Below are 14,194 nucleotides of genomic sequence, written 5' to 3' on the forward strand. Positions count from 1 at the left end.
TCAACATTTTTTTTCTGAAATCATCAAATAGAAAATCTGGAGTTAAAAAACAGAATAACTGAAATGAAAAATTTACTTGTTAGATGCAACAGAAGATTGAGACGGCAGAATTAAGAATCAACCAACTTGAGGTAAATAGACATTATCCATTATAAATAAAATAGAAGAAAAGATCACTAAATCAAGAAATCCTTGGACACTTGTAGTACTACTATTATGTTTATTAATAGAGTCAGTTAGAGTAGCAGCAAACGTTAAGGAAAAAAGGATAAAAATATTTCAAAAACTTCTGTAATTATAGAAATATCAGTGATATGCAGATGTAGGAGACTAAACCAGACTTAAATTTGATAAACACAAAAAGATTCTCACAGAGACACATAAGTCAACTTTTTGGTAGCAAAAAGGTAAACAATGTATTTTAAAATATCCATATAGACGGGGAGCCAAGATGGTCGAGTGATCACAGCCACAAAGAATGTTTCCCAGTTCCTGAGACATTGGGAAGACTGGCACACTCTGAACATATCTTCAGAGAGAAGGGATTGAAAGTGGACAATGGGAAAGTGCAGACACTGGGCTAAGGTAGAAAGCTGAGAACCCTACACAGGACTACTGAGGACTAGGACCCGCTCCTGGACCCCACTGACTCCTGGTGAATGGGTGAGTTGAATAGACAGAACAACCTGCTTTATCCATGGGCCTCCAGAATCCTAGTGGCAGTAGAACCAATGATCCCCCATGGACACTTGAACAGGCAGGAATTGCTGCCTAGAAAACTAATGGGGGCAGGACTCCAGATTTTACAGAGCACAGAGGGTTTCATGCAGCAAGAGCTTCAGTGGCGCATGGCCAGGGATACCCATTCCCCAAGGATCACCAAGCCCCTCTAGGAGGCTTTAGCCTTTAGGGGACTTACGGACCTGGACAGAACAGGGAGATCTTATCTGTGTAATGGGGACAGCCTTATCTGAGTGCCACCCTGTCTCCCAGCCTTTCCTGGGGCTCCCGCCTGGCTGTCCCCACTTGCAGCACAGTCTCCAATACCCAATCAGGGTGCTTTCTGGGGGCCCTCATCATAGCTGCTCTGCTGGCAGGCCACACATAACTAACGAAGAGGTCTAGCAGACTGGACCCCGCCGACATGAGCAGCCCATACACAACCATCGCCTGCTGCTTTGCTAACACACACAGCCCCCATGGAAGTCCCACTACAACTTCACTAGCATGTGCATATGGGCTGATCTTTCTCCCCTCCTCTGATGATGCATATGTGCACATGTACCCCACCATCCTACTGCCAGCATGAGTATACCCCACTGTCCTATCCACCCCTGCTGGCATGCTGCCCCCACTGAGGCACTGGGAGCCAGCCATGTTATCACTACTGTAGCCAGTGCAAGTGTGTGTACAGACACTGGAACCATCTCCCCAACCTGCACTAAACCACTGCCACCACCAATGCCACCAACACAAACGTGTGCGTAGATGCCGGTGAATCCATCACTACCCTTCCAATGCATGGGCGCCACACCATGACCCTGCAGCTGCTGGTACATACATGTGAGCATGGATCACAAACCCCCACCTTTACAAAGTGCTTTGGCTGACACCCCTCATCACAGTATTGGGGCCAGTGGACTGGGAACACCTTGACCCCTTCAGCACAACAGGTTTCTAACCTAAAGGAGTCAGAGAACAAAGTCAGTGGCACAATACAAACCCTCACAATTAGAGCACACAGCCTAGGAGTGATGAGCTGAGCTCATCTTCCAGAGTCAGAGCCAGCTGACTGAACTCATAAGAAAATCAAACATCCCAGGGTATCAAAGATTATTAAAAAGAAAATAAAAGTCCAAAGGACAGTAACTTCAAAGATTAAAGGAACATCAGGCCACAAAGATGAAAAAGAACGAGAAAAGAATTCTGGCAACTACAAAAGCCAGAATGCCAGGCACAGTGGCTTACATCTGGAATTCTAGCACTTTGGGAGTCTGAGGCAGGTGGAACACCTGAGTTCAGGAGTTTGAGACCAGCATGGCAAACATGGCGAAACCTCATCTCTACTAAAACTACAAAAATTAGCTGGGCGTGGTGGCACGTGCCTGTAATCCCAGCTACTTGGGAGGCTGAGGCAGGAGAATCACTTGAAACTGAGAGGCAGAGGTTGCAGTGAGCCAAGACCGTGCCATTGTTTTCCAGTCTGGGCAATAAGAGGAAAACTTCATCTCAACAAACAAACACACAAAAAACTGTAAGCATAAAAAATAAATTTATGTACTAATGACATGCTCCAGAATACCTGACATCAAAACTAACAGATAAGAAAGATAAAAACATAATTTAACTTGGAATTTTAATATCAGTCTTAATAATTAAGAGAGCAAATAAAGAAGAAAAGAGCAATATTACAGAAGACTTGAACAGCACTCTCCTCCAGCTTGAGCTGATTAAAATCAATAAAACAATCACACAATATTAAATAGCAATTGTTCACATAGGCTTTCTCAAAATTGGCACTATTAACATTCTGACAGGGTAAATTTTTTTGTGAGGGCTGTCTTGTGAAGATTAGATTATTTTGCAGCTTAAGTAACATCTACCTTCTAGATAGCAATAATGTTTGCTCACATCACCTCATCATCATAAAATCAACAATATTTGCAAATATTGCCAAATGTCTTCTAGTGGGAAATCTCACTCCTCGTCAAAACCACTAAAGTTTATTGTAATTTAATTGGAAAATATCATTTAACTTAATTGGAATATATTATTTAAATAGCTTGTTAAACTACCTTTATCAATATGTCTGTCATTTAGTTTAGAATATCTCCCCTACAATATAGTAATTATTCTCAGAGTTCAAGAGAATTTTACCTCTCAAAAGATTTTCATGTCTTTTGAGAAAATTGAGCTCCTTCCTCCATTTTTCTATCCTTACGCATTGCATTATAAAAATGAATTGCAATTTTTTGTTTTCACTTTCAACCCCTCTTTTGATGTTTGTTTCTGTAAGGAAATGACTATCTTATTTAACCATGCTCCCAAGGTTACTAGTGAGAAGTGACAACGTGCTAGCAGCCCTGGCTCCCTCTCGGCGCCCTCTTGGCGTCCGCTCTGGCCGCTGGAGGAGCCCTTCCGCCCGCCGCTGCGCCATGAGGGCCCCTCTGTGGGGCTGGCCCAGGCCAGAGCCGGCTCCCTCTGCTCGCCGCCAGGAGTGAAGAGAAAGGCGCGGGCAGGAGCCGGGGCTGCGGGCGGCGCGGATTCCGGGTGGGCGTGGGCTTGGTGAGCCCCGCACTTGGAGCGGCCTGGGCTTGCTGGGCGCCTGCTGGGCTTGATAGGGGAAGAGTTTCCTCTGGGCTACTGGAGTGCCCAGGCTAGATGCAGCAAAGTCCCTCCGCCAGTCTCACTGCGAAGTGAAGCCAGCTGGGCTTCTGGATCTGGTGGGGACTTGGAGAACTTTTCTGTCTAGCTAAAGGTTTGTAAACGCACCAATCAGCACTCTGTATCTAACTCAAGGTTTGTAAATGCACGAATCGGCGCTCTGTGTCTAGGTAATCAGTAGGGGACTTGGAGAACTTTCGTGTCTAGTTAGAGGATTGTAAACGCACTAATCAGCTCTTTGTCAAAATGGACCAATCAGCTCTCTGTAAAACGGCCCAATCAGCTCTCTGTAAAATGGACCAATCAGTAGAATGTGGGTGGGACCAGATAAGGGAACAAATGCAGCCTCTCCACCCCCCAACCCGCCCCAGCTTGCAGTGCCAGCTTGTTTGGGTCTTTTTCCGCAGTGTGGAAGCTGTTTTTTTGCCCTTCACAATGAATTTTGCTACCGCTCACTCTTTGGGTCTGCTTTGCCTTTAAGAGCTGTAACACTCACTGCGGAGGTCTGCGGCTTCACTCCTGAGGCCAGCGAGACCACTAACCCACTGGAAAGGAATGAACAACTCCAGACACACCACCTTTATGAGCTGTAACACACATAGCGAAGGTCTGCGGCTTCACTCCTGAAGTCAGCGAGACCACGAACCCCCCAGAAGGAAGAAACTCCGGACACCTCTGAATATCTGAAGGAACAAACTCCAGACACACCATCTTTAAGAACTGTAACACTGACTGCGAGGGTCTGTGGCTTCCTTCCTGAAGTCTGCGAGACCAAGAACCCACCAATTCCGAACACACTAGGAAAAAGTGACTGTCACATAAGTAAGTGCTCAATTTTTATTAGTTTAACAAATCGAGAAGTTAATTATTTCATAGAATTGTTTTTTTTACCTATCACACACTTGCATATTTGACATTGAAAAGTAAATAGATAAAAAAATAGATTTTTTTCAAACTATATTGCAGTTATAAAAAAACTACACTTTTTAAATAAGGCTTTCAATAACACTTGAAGAGATTGTGATATAAATAGTAAGTAAAAAATATCTTTTATCAAGTTCCATTAAATGTGGAGCTTGATAAGATATAAATGGTGAATGTAAACAAGGCTATGAAACTGATGGTCAGGGACTGTGTTCACAGAAATAAACATTTGTCCAACCATTCTAAAATGCCTCACAGTAGTGTGACATGAGAAGTCATAGTTTTAGTCCCAGAATTGTGCTGCTTTATTTGAAGAAAATAAATCAAGGGCATTAAAAAACATTTTAAAGGCCGGACGCGGTGGCTCATGCCTGTAAATCCTAGCACTTTGGGAGGCGAAGGCGGGCAGATCACCTGAGGTCAGGAGTGCGAGACCAGCCTGGCCAACATGGTGAAACCCCGTCTCTACTAGCAATACAAATTTAGCTGGTCATGGTGCTGGGCGCCTGTAATCCCAGGAGGCTGAGGCAGGAGAATCGCTGGAACCTGGGAGGCAGAGGCTGCAGTGAGCGGAGATCACGCCACTGTACTCCAGCCTGGGCAACAGAGCAAGACTCCGTCTCAAAAAACAAACAAAAAAAATGTTAAAACTATGATTAATGGACATACCCAACAGTAGAGAAAATGGTTGAATAAATGGGGATGTATAAATATAATAGATTATTATAAAGTCACTGGTATTACCAACATAGGTATTCAATAAATATCTATCCTATCATATCCTCAATATCATTCTAAATGCTTCATATACAATATGTAATTAAATATTCACAGACACATGAAGCAGGTATAGTATTGTCGCTTTGCAAACATGGACACTGATGATATGACAGCTTAAGAAACTTTCATGTGGTCACAAAGTAAGCATATGATTTCGTACACAAATTCAGAATTATGGCTTCCAAATATAAACATTTTTTACTGTAGCATAAAGTCTTTATCTGAAAAGTTGTAATTGCACAATGTTGAGAATGTAGAAATATTCAAAACGTGTGAATCCTTATTAAAGGGAAAATACAAGTACACATATAGTAGTATTACATTGTTCAGATCCTGTTTTTCCAAATGCCGTAGTCTCATAAAAGCAAGAATCCTTGGAGAAGTGGTTAATTTTAGAGCTGAATCCAGGAAAATACAAGATGACCTGGAACACTTTGTGCTGCTAGAGTTGTAAGGAATAAAAACACCAATGACAAAAATAATTCTAAGACAGGGACGTGTTCAAAGAGCAAAGAGCCCAGGAGCCAATTTGATGGTGATTCTATTAGCAAAGCTAGAACGATTTGAGCAACAGAATAAATAATGTCAGTATGAGATAACACAAAGAGTAAAATAATTGGCTGGGTGCGGTGGCTCACGCCTGTAATCCCAGCACTTTGGGAGGCCGAGGTGGGCGGATCACGAGGTCAGGAGATTGAGACCATCCTGGCTAACACGGTGAAACCCCGTCTCTACTAAAAATACAAAAACTTAGCCGGGCGTGGTGGTGGGCGCCTGTAGTCCCAGCTACTCAGGAGACTGAGGCAGGAGAATGGCATGAACCCGGGAGGTGGAACTTGCAGTGAGCCGAGATCGTGCCACTGCACTCCAGCCTGGGTAACAGAGCGAGACTCGGTCCCCCCACCAAAAAAAAAAAAGTAAAATAATTTTGAGTGTATATTGATTTAAATAGAAGACTGAATAAATAAATATATAGGGAAGAAATAACTCTTCCTTACAGAATTCTGATATATAGAAAGAGTAAGGGAGATAGTAAATTTCTACCAAAATTGCACAGTAATAATTGCTATAAGCAACAAACATTGATGAATGGTAAAAAGTAGTCATGGAATATTTACATAGTCTAAATTAGCTTTCCCTTGATAATAAATACAAAGAAATAATTATACTTCTACAGTAAAAATGTCCAGCACACACTACTTTAAGTGATCAAATTTAATATCACTAATAATATTACCTATCAACACATACCCTGTGAGAAAATGGAAAATGGTATACAGATCGGCTCTCAGGAACCATTCCCAATCATGAAAAACCTCAATTTAATCAGTAGAAAGCATCAGGCAAAGTTTAATTGAAGGATAGCTTATAAAATACTTGACAGGTACTAAAATATCACAGTTATGAAATAAAAGAAAAGAATATAGAACAGGAACAGACTCCAATAGACTAAGGAGACATGACACTAACCACAAGGTGGCACCCTGGATTGGATCCTGGAAGAGAAAATAGGACTTCAGTGGAGAATTTGGTGAAATTTAGTAAGTCTGTAGTTTAGCTAATATTATTTTATCACTATACATTTCTTAAGTGTTAATGTTCACACTGTGATTAAGTTGACATTAGTAAAAATACAATAGTTAATGAAAAGTAAAAACAGTCGATTGACAGAAACCAAAATAGATGTATAGGAAAATGTAAATTCAGTTAAGCTGTTATTAAATATCTATTTTCCTGTAATATTTTCAACAATAGCCCCTATAGCAATTATTTGTGATCACTATACATATTAGTTCACCAAATATAAGAATATTAAAAAGCTGAAACAAAATTTGAATCTTGAAACAGGCAATTAACTCTAGTGTGAAAGGAGAAATGATATCATTTTCATATTTGTAGTCCCACACAAAGCATAGTGCCTGCCATCTAATAAATGTTTAATCATTTTGTGTTGAACAAGTGAGTAGATGAAAAGTTGAGGTTGAACGTGTATAGCCCAATTCTCTCAAAATTTTGTTTTATCAAGTTGAACACGTAGTGGGGGAAAGAATTACTGTAGTCTGTCCTTTAAATAATCTACAACTCCCAGAGGATACCTGCAATTTCAGATACTACCAAACTCAATATACACTTTTTTTCCTATACGTACATACTTGTGATAAACATTAATTTGTAAATTAGGCACAGTAAAAGATTAACAACAAATAACTACTAATAAAATGGAGCCATTATAACAATACTCAGAAATGCACAATTTAAAACCTCTGAATTGTCTATTGCTAGAATTTTCCATGTAATATTTTTAGACTGATTGACCAAGGGTAACTGAAACAACAAAGTAAAACCATAAAAAATGGGGGACTACTGTATGCCATTTATTTTGTCCTATTACCTGATAATATTGATTATCAGTGAGTGATATGGCACATCTATAATAGATTTTATTGCTTTTTAAAAATCTCTAACGTGACAGGTATTAGAGATGGTTTCTGTTGCTAGGAAAAATGTATTATTTTTCTTTTCCCCATGCAAATATCTGTCTTGTTTCATTATGTAACAGTAGGAAGATATTCGTTAAAGGCTATAAAATTACAGCTTGAGAAAAGGAATGTGTTCTATTGTTCTGTACTACTGTACAATGATTATAGTTAACAATAACATATTATGTAGGGTCAAACAGCTAGATAGAGGATATTGAATATTCCCAACACAAAGAAATGATGAATGTTTGAGATGATAGGTATGTATGACCTGGTCACTACATATTATGTTTTGAAACATCACTATGTACTCCATGAATATAAACAGTTATTACTTGTCAATTAAAAATAAGCCCCCTTTAAAAACAAGAAATAAGGAGAATGTAACAATCACAGCAGAAAAGAAATTTAATTAGGTAAGTCTGAGAGATCCTTCCAAGGTAGTCTTTGTCAAAGTATAATCCATGTAATGTGGGGCATCTTGAAAAATTTAATTTTATGGGTCAATACCAAACCTAATAAACTAGAATCTGTACAGTATAGTGTAGGCTAGGAAGCTGCTCTGAAACAAATAAAAATAAATGATAATGTGAATACAACTGTGAGAAATATTGTATTTACTCATAAATTGAGCATTAAATGGAGAGCATGAGTTTGATTTGTACCATGGGTTTCTTGTTCATTTTCTTAGATGGCATACGTATTATCAGACAATGATATTATGTATATACCATTGAGCACAATTAAAAATAACTGAATGCCTGAATTTAAAGTAAACACATCTATGATTGTTGACACAGATGGTAATATAATTTCAACACGTATTAACAGCACAAAGTTAGTGAGTAGGAAAGCTTACTTCAGTTTCATGGAGGGTTATCTGGGAAGCAGTGGTTATCTGAGATACCCTAACATCATATGTCACCTTTATTTTCATAATGATTTAATGTTTCATGAATGTTTCATGTATACATCTACCAATAACATGTAAATAACATGATTTTTAAAGCTACATCAATTGAATTTTTTAATAATGTCTTCTGCCATTTAACTGAATACACAAAAATGAAGATTATACATTTCCAAACACTTACATTGGAGATATACCCCTAGAAAAATTAAGAAGAGACCTTAGAGTACAATTAAGATAGAAATCTCAAGAGATGAAAGATGATAATTGTCTAACCTCTTTATTAGGTGAGTTTAAGTGTTTGAGGAAGAGTTCCAGGTATAAGAATACTGCTTAGTGTACAAGATTTCAGAAGAAAATCTTTTGTTATGGGATTGCTTTAGAAATACACTAAGACCAAGACTAATTCTAAATAAGAATCCAGGCTTGAGCAAAAAATATAAACTTTCAATTCTCACGAATGCACACGAAAACAACAAGTTAACAAATTAATTTGGCTCTTATTTATATCCTATTAATGGAAGGTAATATATATAATACCCAATATTATCATCAAAACCACCGGTATTTTTTCATCAACATCATAATATTTAGGGTCCATTATATAGGAAATAGAGATTTATGCTAAGTAACTACAGTAACAACAACAACAGCTCCAAGTCATTATGTTGATAATTCATGGGATTCAGAATTATAGATGAGGCAAATATAACAAACCTGAAAATAAATGGAAGATAGCTAAAATAATGATGTTTCATTTGGATGATTGAATACCAGGCATATTTAATTTTATTACCTTTTTTCCCCTAAAATTTGCATATCTGCCTGACTGTGAGTATTATTTGCGTGTTTCTCACGTCGAGAAACTTTCTATTTTTTAATGTCTGCATCTTCCATCAGGTTTTAAAAAAATGCCCTTCATGATGAGCAAGACATTTGGTCTTATCTCACCCAAAGAGAGAAAGAATACATGATAGGAGATAAAAGTATAAGAAGTTTTAGCATTAACATGTCAAGTGAGTGGGATGGTTTCTAGTTTTCTCTTTTCTATTTTTTTCTTAACAAAATATAAAAAGCTTTACAGAGCCCAAGGAAATAATAGCTATATTCATCTAAGATTTTATCAAGTTCCTAGAATAATTCTGTGAAGTAATTGTTAGATGTTAAGAAAATAAGACTGAAACACAAAGGAATTATTAAATTCACAAATTGTAGAACTTCCTTTTCTAAATGGGTTTTATTTTTTTTCTAAGAGTATCATACAATTAATTTCATTAGATAAATTGCTATATTTGTTAGATAAAATTAATTTCATTAGATAAATAGCTGTATTCATTAGATAGAATTTCATTAGATAAATTGGTATATTCATTAGATACAATTATTTTCATTAAGTTGCAAGACCCGATGATAGACTGGGGCAGAGAATGGTACATCTCAGGAGCAATCTTTCCTCCTAGACATCCTTCCAGACATGTTTTTTAGTCCACAAAATTGTGAACTTTTTTTTGTTAATGTTTCTCAGTTTGTAAAAAATAAAAATTATGCATAAATCCCTAACTAACTTGAAATCACTAAATTTTACTTTCCATTTGTAACTCTTTCATTGTTGGAGTCTGAGTCAATTCTGATTATAGGGCCTTTAGATCTAACTCTCCTTATTGTTATTCAGCAGGCAAGTCAAAGGCCTGAGTTGATGTAAGTGGCTGGCAACAATTTCACTGAGGTAACTGTCTTCATCCTCTCTGGATTTGCAAATCACCCTGAATTACAAGTCAGTCTTTTCTTGATGTTTCTGTTCATTTATCTGTTCACTACTTTGAGAAACCTGGGACTGATCATGTTAATCAGAATTGATTCTCAGCTTCATACCCCTATGTACTTTTTCCTGAGCAATTTAGCATTCATTGACATTATTTTACTGCTCTACTGTAACGCCTAAGGCATTGGTGAATTTCCAATCCAATCAGAGATCCATCTCCTTTGTTGGCTGCTTTGTTCAAATGTACTTTTTTTGTTGGATTGGTGTGTAGTGAGTGTTTCCTCTGGGATCAATGGCCTATGATCGCTATGTAGCAATCTGCAATCCCTTATTCAGTAGTCGTGTCTCAGAAAGCGTGCAACTGGCTGGGAGTAATGCCATATGCGATAGGCTTCACAAATTCTCTGATATCCGTCTGTGTGATAAGTAGTTTGGTGTTCTGTGATTCCAGCATCAATCATTTTTTCTGTGACACCACAATTCTTTTAGCACTGTCCTGTGTGGATGCATTCAGCACAGAAATGGTGATCTTTGTCTTAGCTGGATTCACTCTTCTTAGCTCTCTCCTTATCGTCACGGTCACTTACGTCACCATCATCTCAGCCATCCTGAAGAACCAGTCAGCACCAGGAAGGCAGAAGGCCTTCTCCACCTGTGCATCCCACCTTATGGGTGTAACTATCTTCTATGGGTCCCTGATTTTCACCTATTTGCAACTTGATAACACATCATCCCTGATCCATGCACAGTTGGCATCTGTATTCTATGCGACTGTCATTCCCATGCTGAATCTACTCATCTATAGTGTGAGGAACAAAGATGTAAAAAATTCTCTTCTGAGAGTCATACATAGAAAATTTTTTCCATAACAAATTTATGTATGTTACAATTAAACATGGATGGCTTCAGGAATTCAATTATGCCAACAACTAGGAAAATAGTAGAGTAACCTCAAAAAGCGTAACACAAACTAAATGAGAACTTAGAGTCTTGCAGTTTGTAAGTTGAATTATTGTTTAATTATATGGACCACTAACTCACTGTATTTGGAGGTCAATTCAGCATATACATTATTCAGGCATAGAAATGTACAAGGAAATAAGAGGCATCCGAACATTGATATGTGAGCATACCATCATGCTGAAACAAGTTCAAAATTACTACATTGAGAACATGTAATTTTTGTCATTCTGTGCCCAGTTTATATCATGTAACTGGATCGTTTGTATCAGCCTGGTGCGAAAGTAATGGCAGTTTTTGTCATAACGGAACAAAACAAACAACAAACGGCAAAAACCGCCATTACTTCTGCACCAACATAATAACTCTATGGATAAAGTCTTAGAAGAAGGATAAAGCATTCTCCAAGATGTGCTTATTTCACATTGCATGCCTATATCAGAACAGCACATGTGTACCCCATAAATATACACGTTTACTATGGACCCATAAAAAAAATTTCTTTTAAAACTAAAAAAAAAAACTAAATTGACAATATAACTTGACATTGTTTTCTCAGCTATTGGCAACTTGAGAGTAGAAAATGAAAAATGAAGGAATAAGAACAGTTAAATTTTACTAAAAATATTTAGTGACAGCTGATCACCTGAAAGCAAAGAGTACAGAACTGAACAAACAAAAAATAAAAATAACAAAGCAAATATTAGCCACAATGAAAAATGAAAGATTGAAATAATTTCAGTGCAATCACTAATGGAACAACAGATACCAGGCAGTATAGAGAAATCTCTTGATAATATGGAGTCCTTTGCCCCTAACAGTTAAGTTCTCGATCATGTATGTATGAACACAATTTTAGATTACATAGGAAAGTGTTCTGTTCATGGCATATATTTCTATAAAAAACAGGACAGTTTAATTTCTCATTAACTATAGATGTCTCGTTAGCAGTAGCATAATTCCTAGAATATTTTGGATATAAACAGAGATTCTTGCATCTCCAGATCAAAAGGAAAACTGTTAATTCTACAGCACTAAAGGAAGAAAATGTGTATGTATGTGTTCCTGTGTGTGGGGTAAGAAAGATGGTGCTTTCCTTGAAAAGAGACTTAAACCTGGTTTAATGAACTCTCCCAGGTGTTATTAGAAGATAACCATTGAAAAAGTTTTATCAGTACCGGCCTGTCCAACATTGTGAAAACCAGTCTCCACCAAAAAGATATAAAAATTAGCCAGATGTGGTGGCACACACCTGTAGTCCTAGCTACTAGGGAGACTGAAGCAGGAGAATCGCTTGAACCCAGAGGCAGAGGCTGCAGTGACCCCGGATCATACCACTATTGCTGGGGCAATAGAGTGACACTCTATCTCTAAAAATAAATAAATAAAAATCAATATTTGTAAGATAAAAATAATTTTAACTCAAAATTTTAAAAAATTAGAATTATAATTTTATTAAGATTTTAATAACTTAATGACTAAGTATAACTGAGGTTAATCTTAGTCAAATAAGAAATAAAAAAGTTAACTTTACACTATTTTCATAATATGCCACAATAGGAATAATTCATATCACTATATATAAGTGAAAAGTGACACTCAAATGAATAATGCAAATACTAAATTCTGGTATTATTAAACAGGTAACCATGAGAAAATACTGTTACTAGGTATTTTCAATACCTAGTAAGTTTATCAGTACCGGCCTGTCCAACATTGTGGACATTACTTCAATACTTAGTAAAAGTAGGTTCAACATTTGGACCTGTCCAACATTACTTCAATACCTAGTAAAAATATGCAACCTGATAAATTAGGGGAAATAAAATAATAAAAATAAAATAACTAATGAATAAGGAAGTTAGTAAGTCTTTGAACCAAATTTATCAAAAGTCTTTTTTTTATTGAGCCAAAGATGAAAGACAAATAAAACAATAGTTAACATAATCCAGACGACAGAGAGAGATTGAGAGAAAGAGAATAGGAGGGGCATAAGTAACGTAGTTTAAAATATAATGACCTCAGGCCAGGCACAGTGGTTCATACCTGTAATCCCAGCACTTTGAGAGGCCAAGGCAGGAACATCGCTTGAGCCCCGGAGTTCAGGACAAGCCTTTGCAACATAGTGAGACCCTGTCTGTACAAAAAATAAGACGAGCCTGGCAGTGAGTACCTGTAGTCCCAGATAGTTGGGAGGCTGAGGCAGGAGGATCACTTGAGCCCAGGAGGTGGACATTGCAATGAGTCAAGATAGCACAACTGCACTCCAGCCTGGGCAACAAACGAGACTCTGTCTCTAAATAACGAAATCACAACAAAAATAAAATACAATTACCTAGGGCATTACACACTATATTATTTAAATTGAGAGTTTTAAAATCTCTGATCAGAATTAGGCTTCTGCCATGACACAGTAAATGGTAAAATAATTTTCTTGCCATTATAAACAACTCTGAACCTGAACAAAATGGTTTTTAATGTTAGAAAAAAAAGAGCAAGAAAACCCCTTGTTCATGGCTATTGAGGTGGCTTTGACATAGAAAGTCACCTTTTGCCTCTTACTTGGGTTAAGCCCTAATGATACCTATATCAAAGAGTGTGATTCTGGCTTTTTAATCTCCACATTAGCCTGTCTCAGAATCACTAAATTTGTGATGAACAGAATTGCTCTTCCAAAAGCTCATCAAATGTACAATAAATACATACAAATGTAGCTGCTTTATGCATACCAACAAGTTATCTCCTGAAATTCTAGATTATGGACATGTTTCCTTCTAGACTCACTTTTAAATTTACATGAAAATTGATTTTATTATCATGACTTAACACAAAATCACATTAATATTTTACTCTGATTTACACTGTGTTTTCTTTCAGACCCTTCCTTTGCTTCCCCATCTTGGGCAAATAGTACTCAGTACAATATTTCAGCTCAATTTTTATATTTTAACTTTTAACCCATATTTAAGAGAAAATCTGATCTGATTATATATG

At 37.3% G+C, this 14,194-nt stretch overlaps 1 protein-coding gene across 1 annotated transcript; it reads left to right on the forward strand.

The window, feature by feature from the left end:
- Window positions 1–1,488: 1,488 nt before the first annotated feature.
- Window positions 1,489–11,109, forward strand: LOC126936429 (olfactory receptor 8I2-like). The gene is made up of 2 exons (XM_050759224.1): window positions 1,489–1,494; window positions 10,555–11,109. The coding sequence occupies exons 1-2, from the start codon at window positions 1,489–1,491 to the stop codon at window positions 11,107–11,109; spliced, it is 561 nt and encodes a 186-aa protein (XP_050615181.1).
- Window positions 11,110–14,194: the final 3,085 nt, after the last annotated feature.

The sequence above is a fragment of the Macaca thibetana genome, chromosome 14 (assembly GCF_024542745.1).
Source record: "Macaca thibetana thibetana isolate TM-01 chromosome 14, ASM2454274v1, whole genome shotgun sequence".
In the NCBI taxonomy this organism is placed as follows: Eukaryota; Metazoa; Chordata; class Mammalia; order Primates; family Cercopithecidae; genus Macaca; species Macaca thibetana.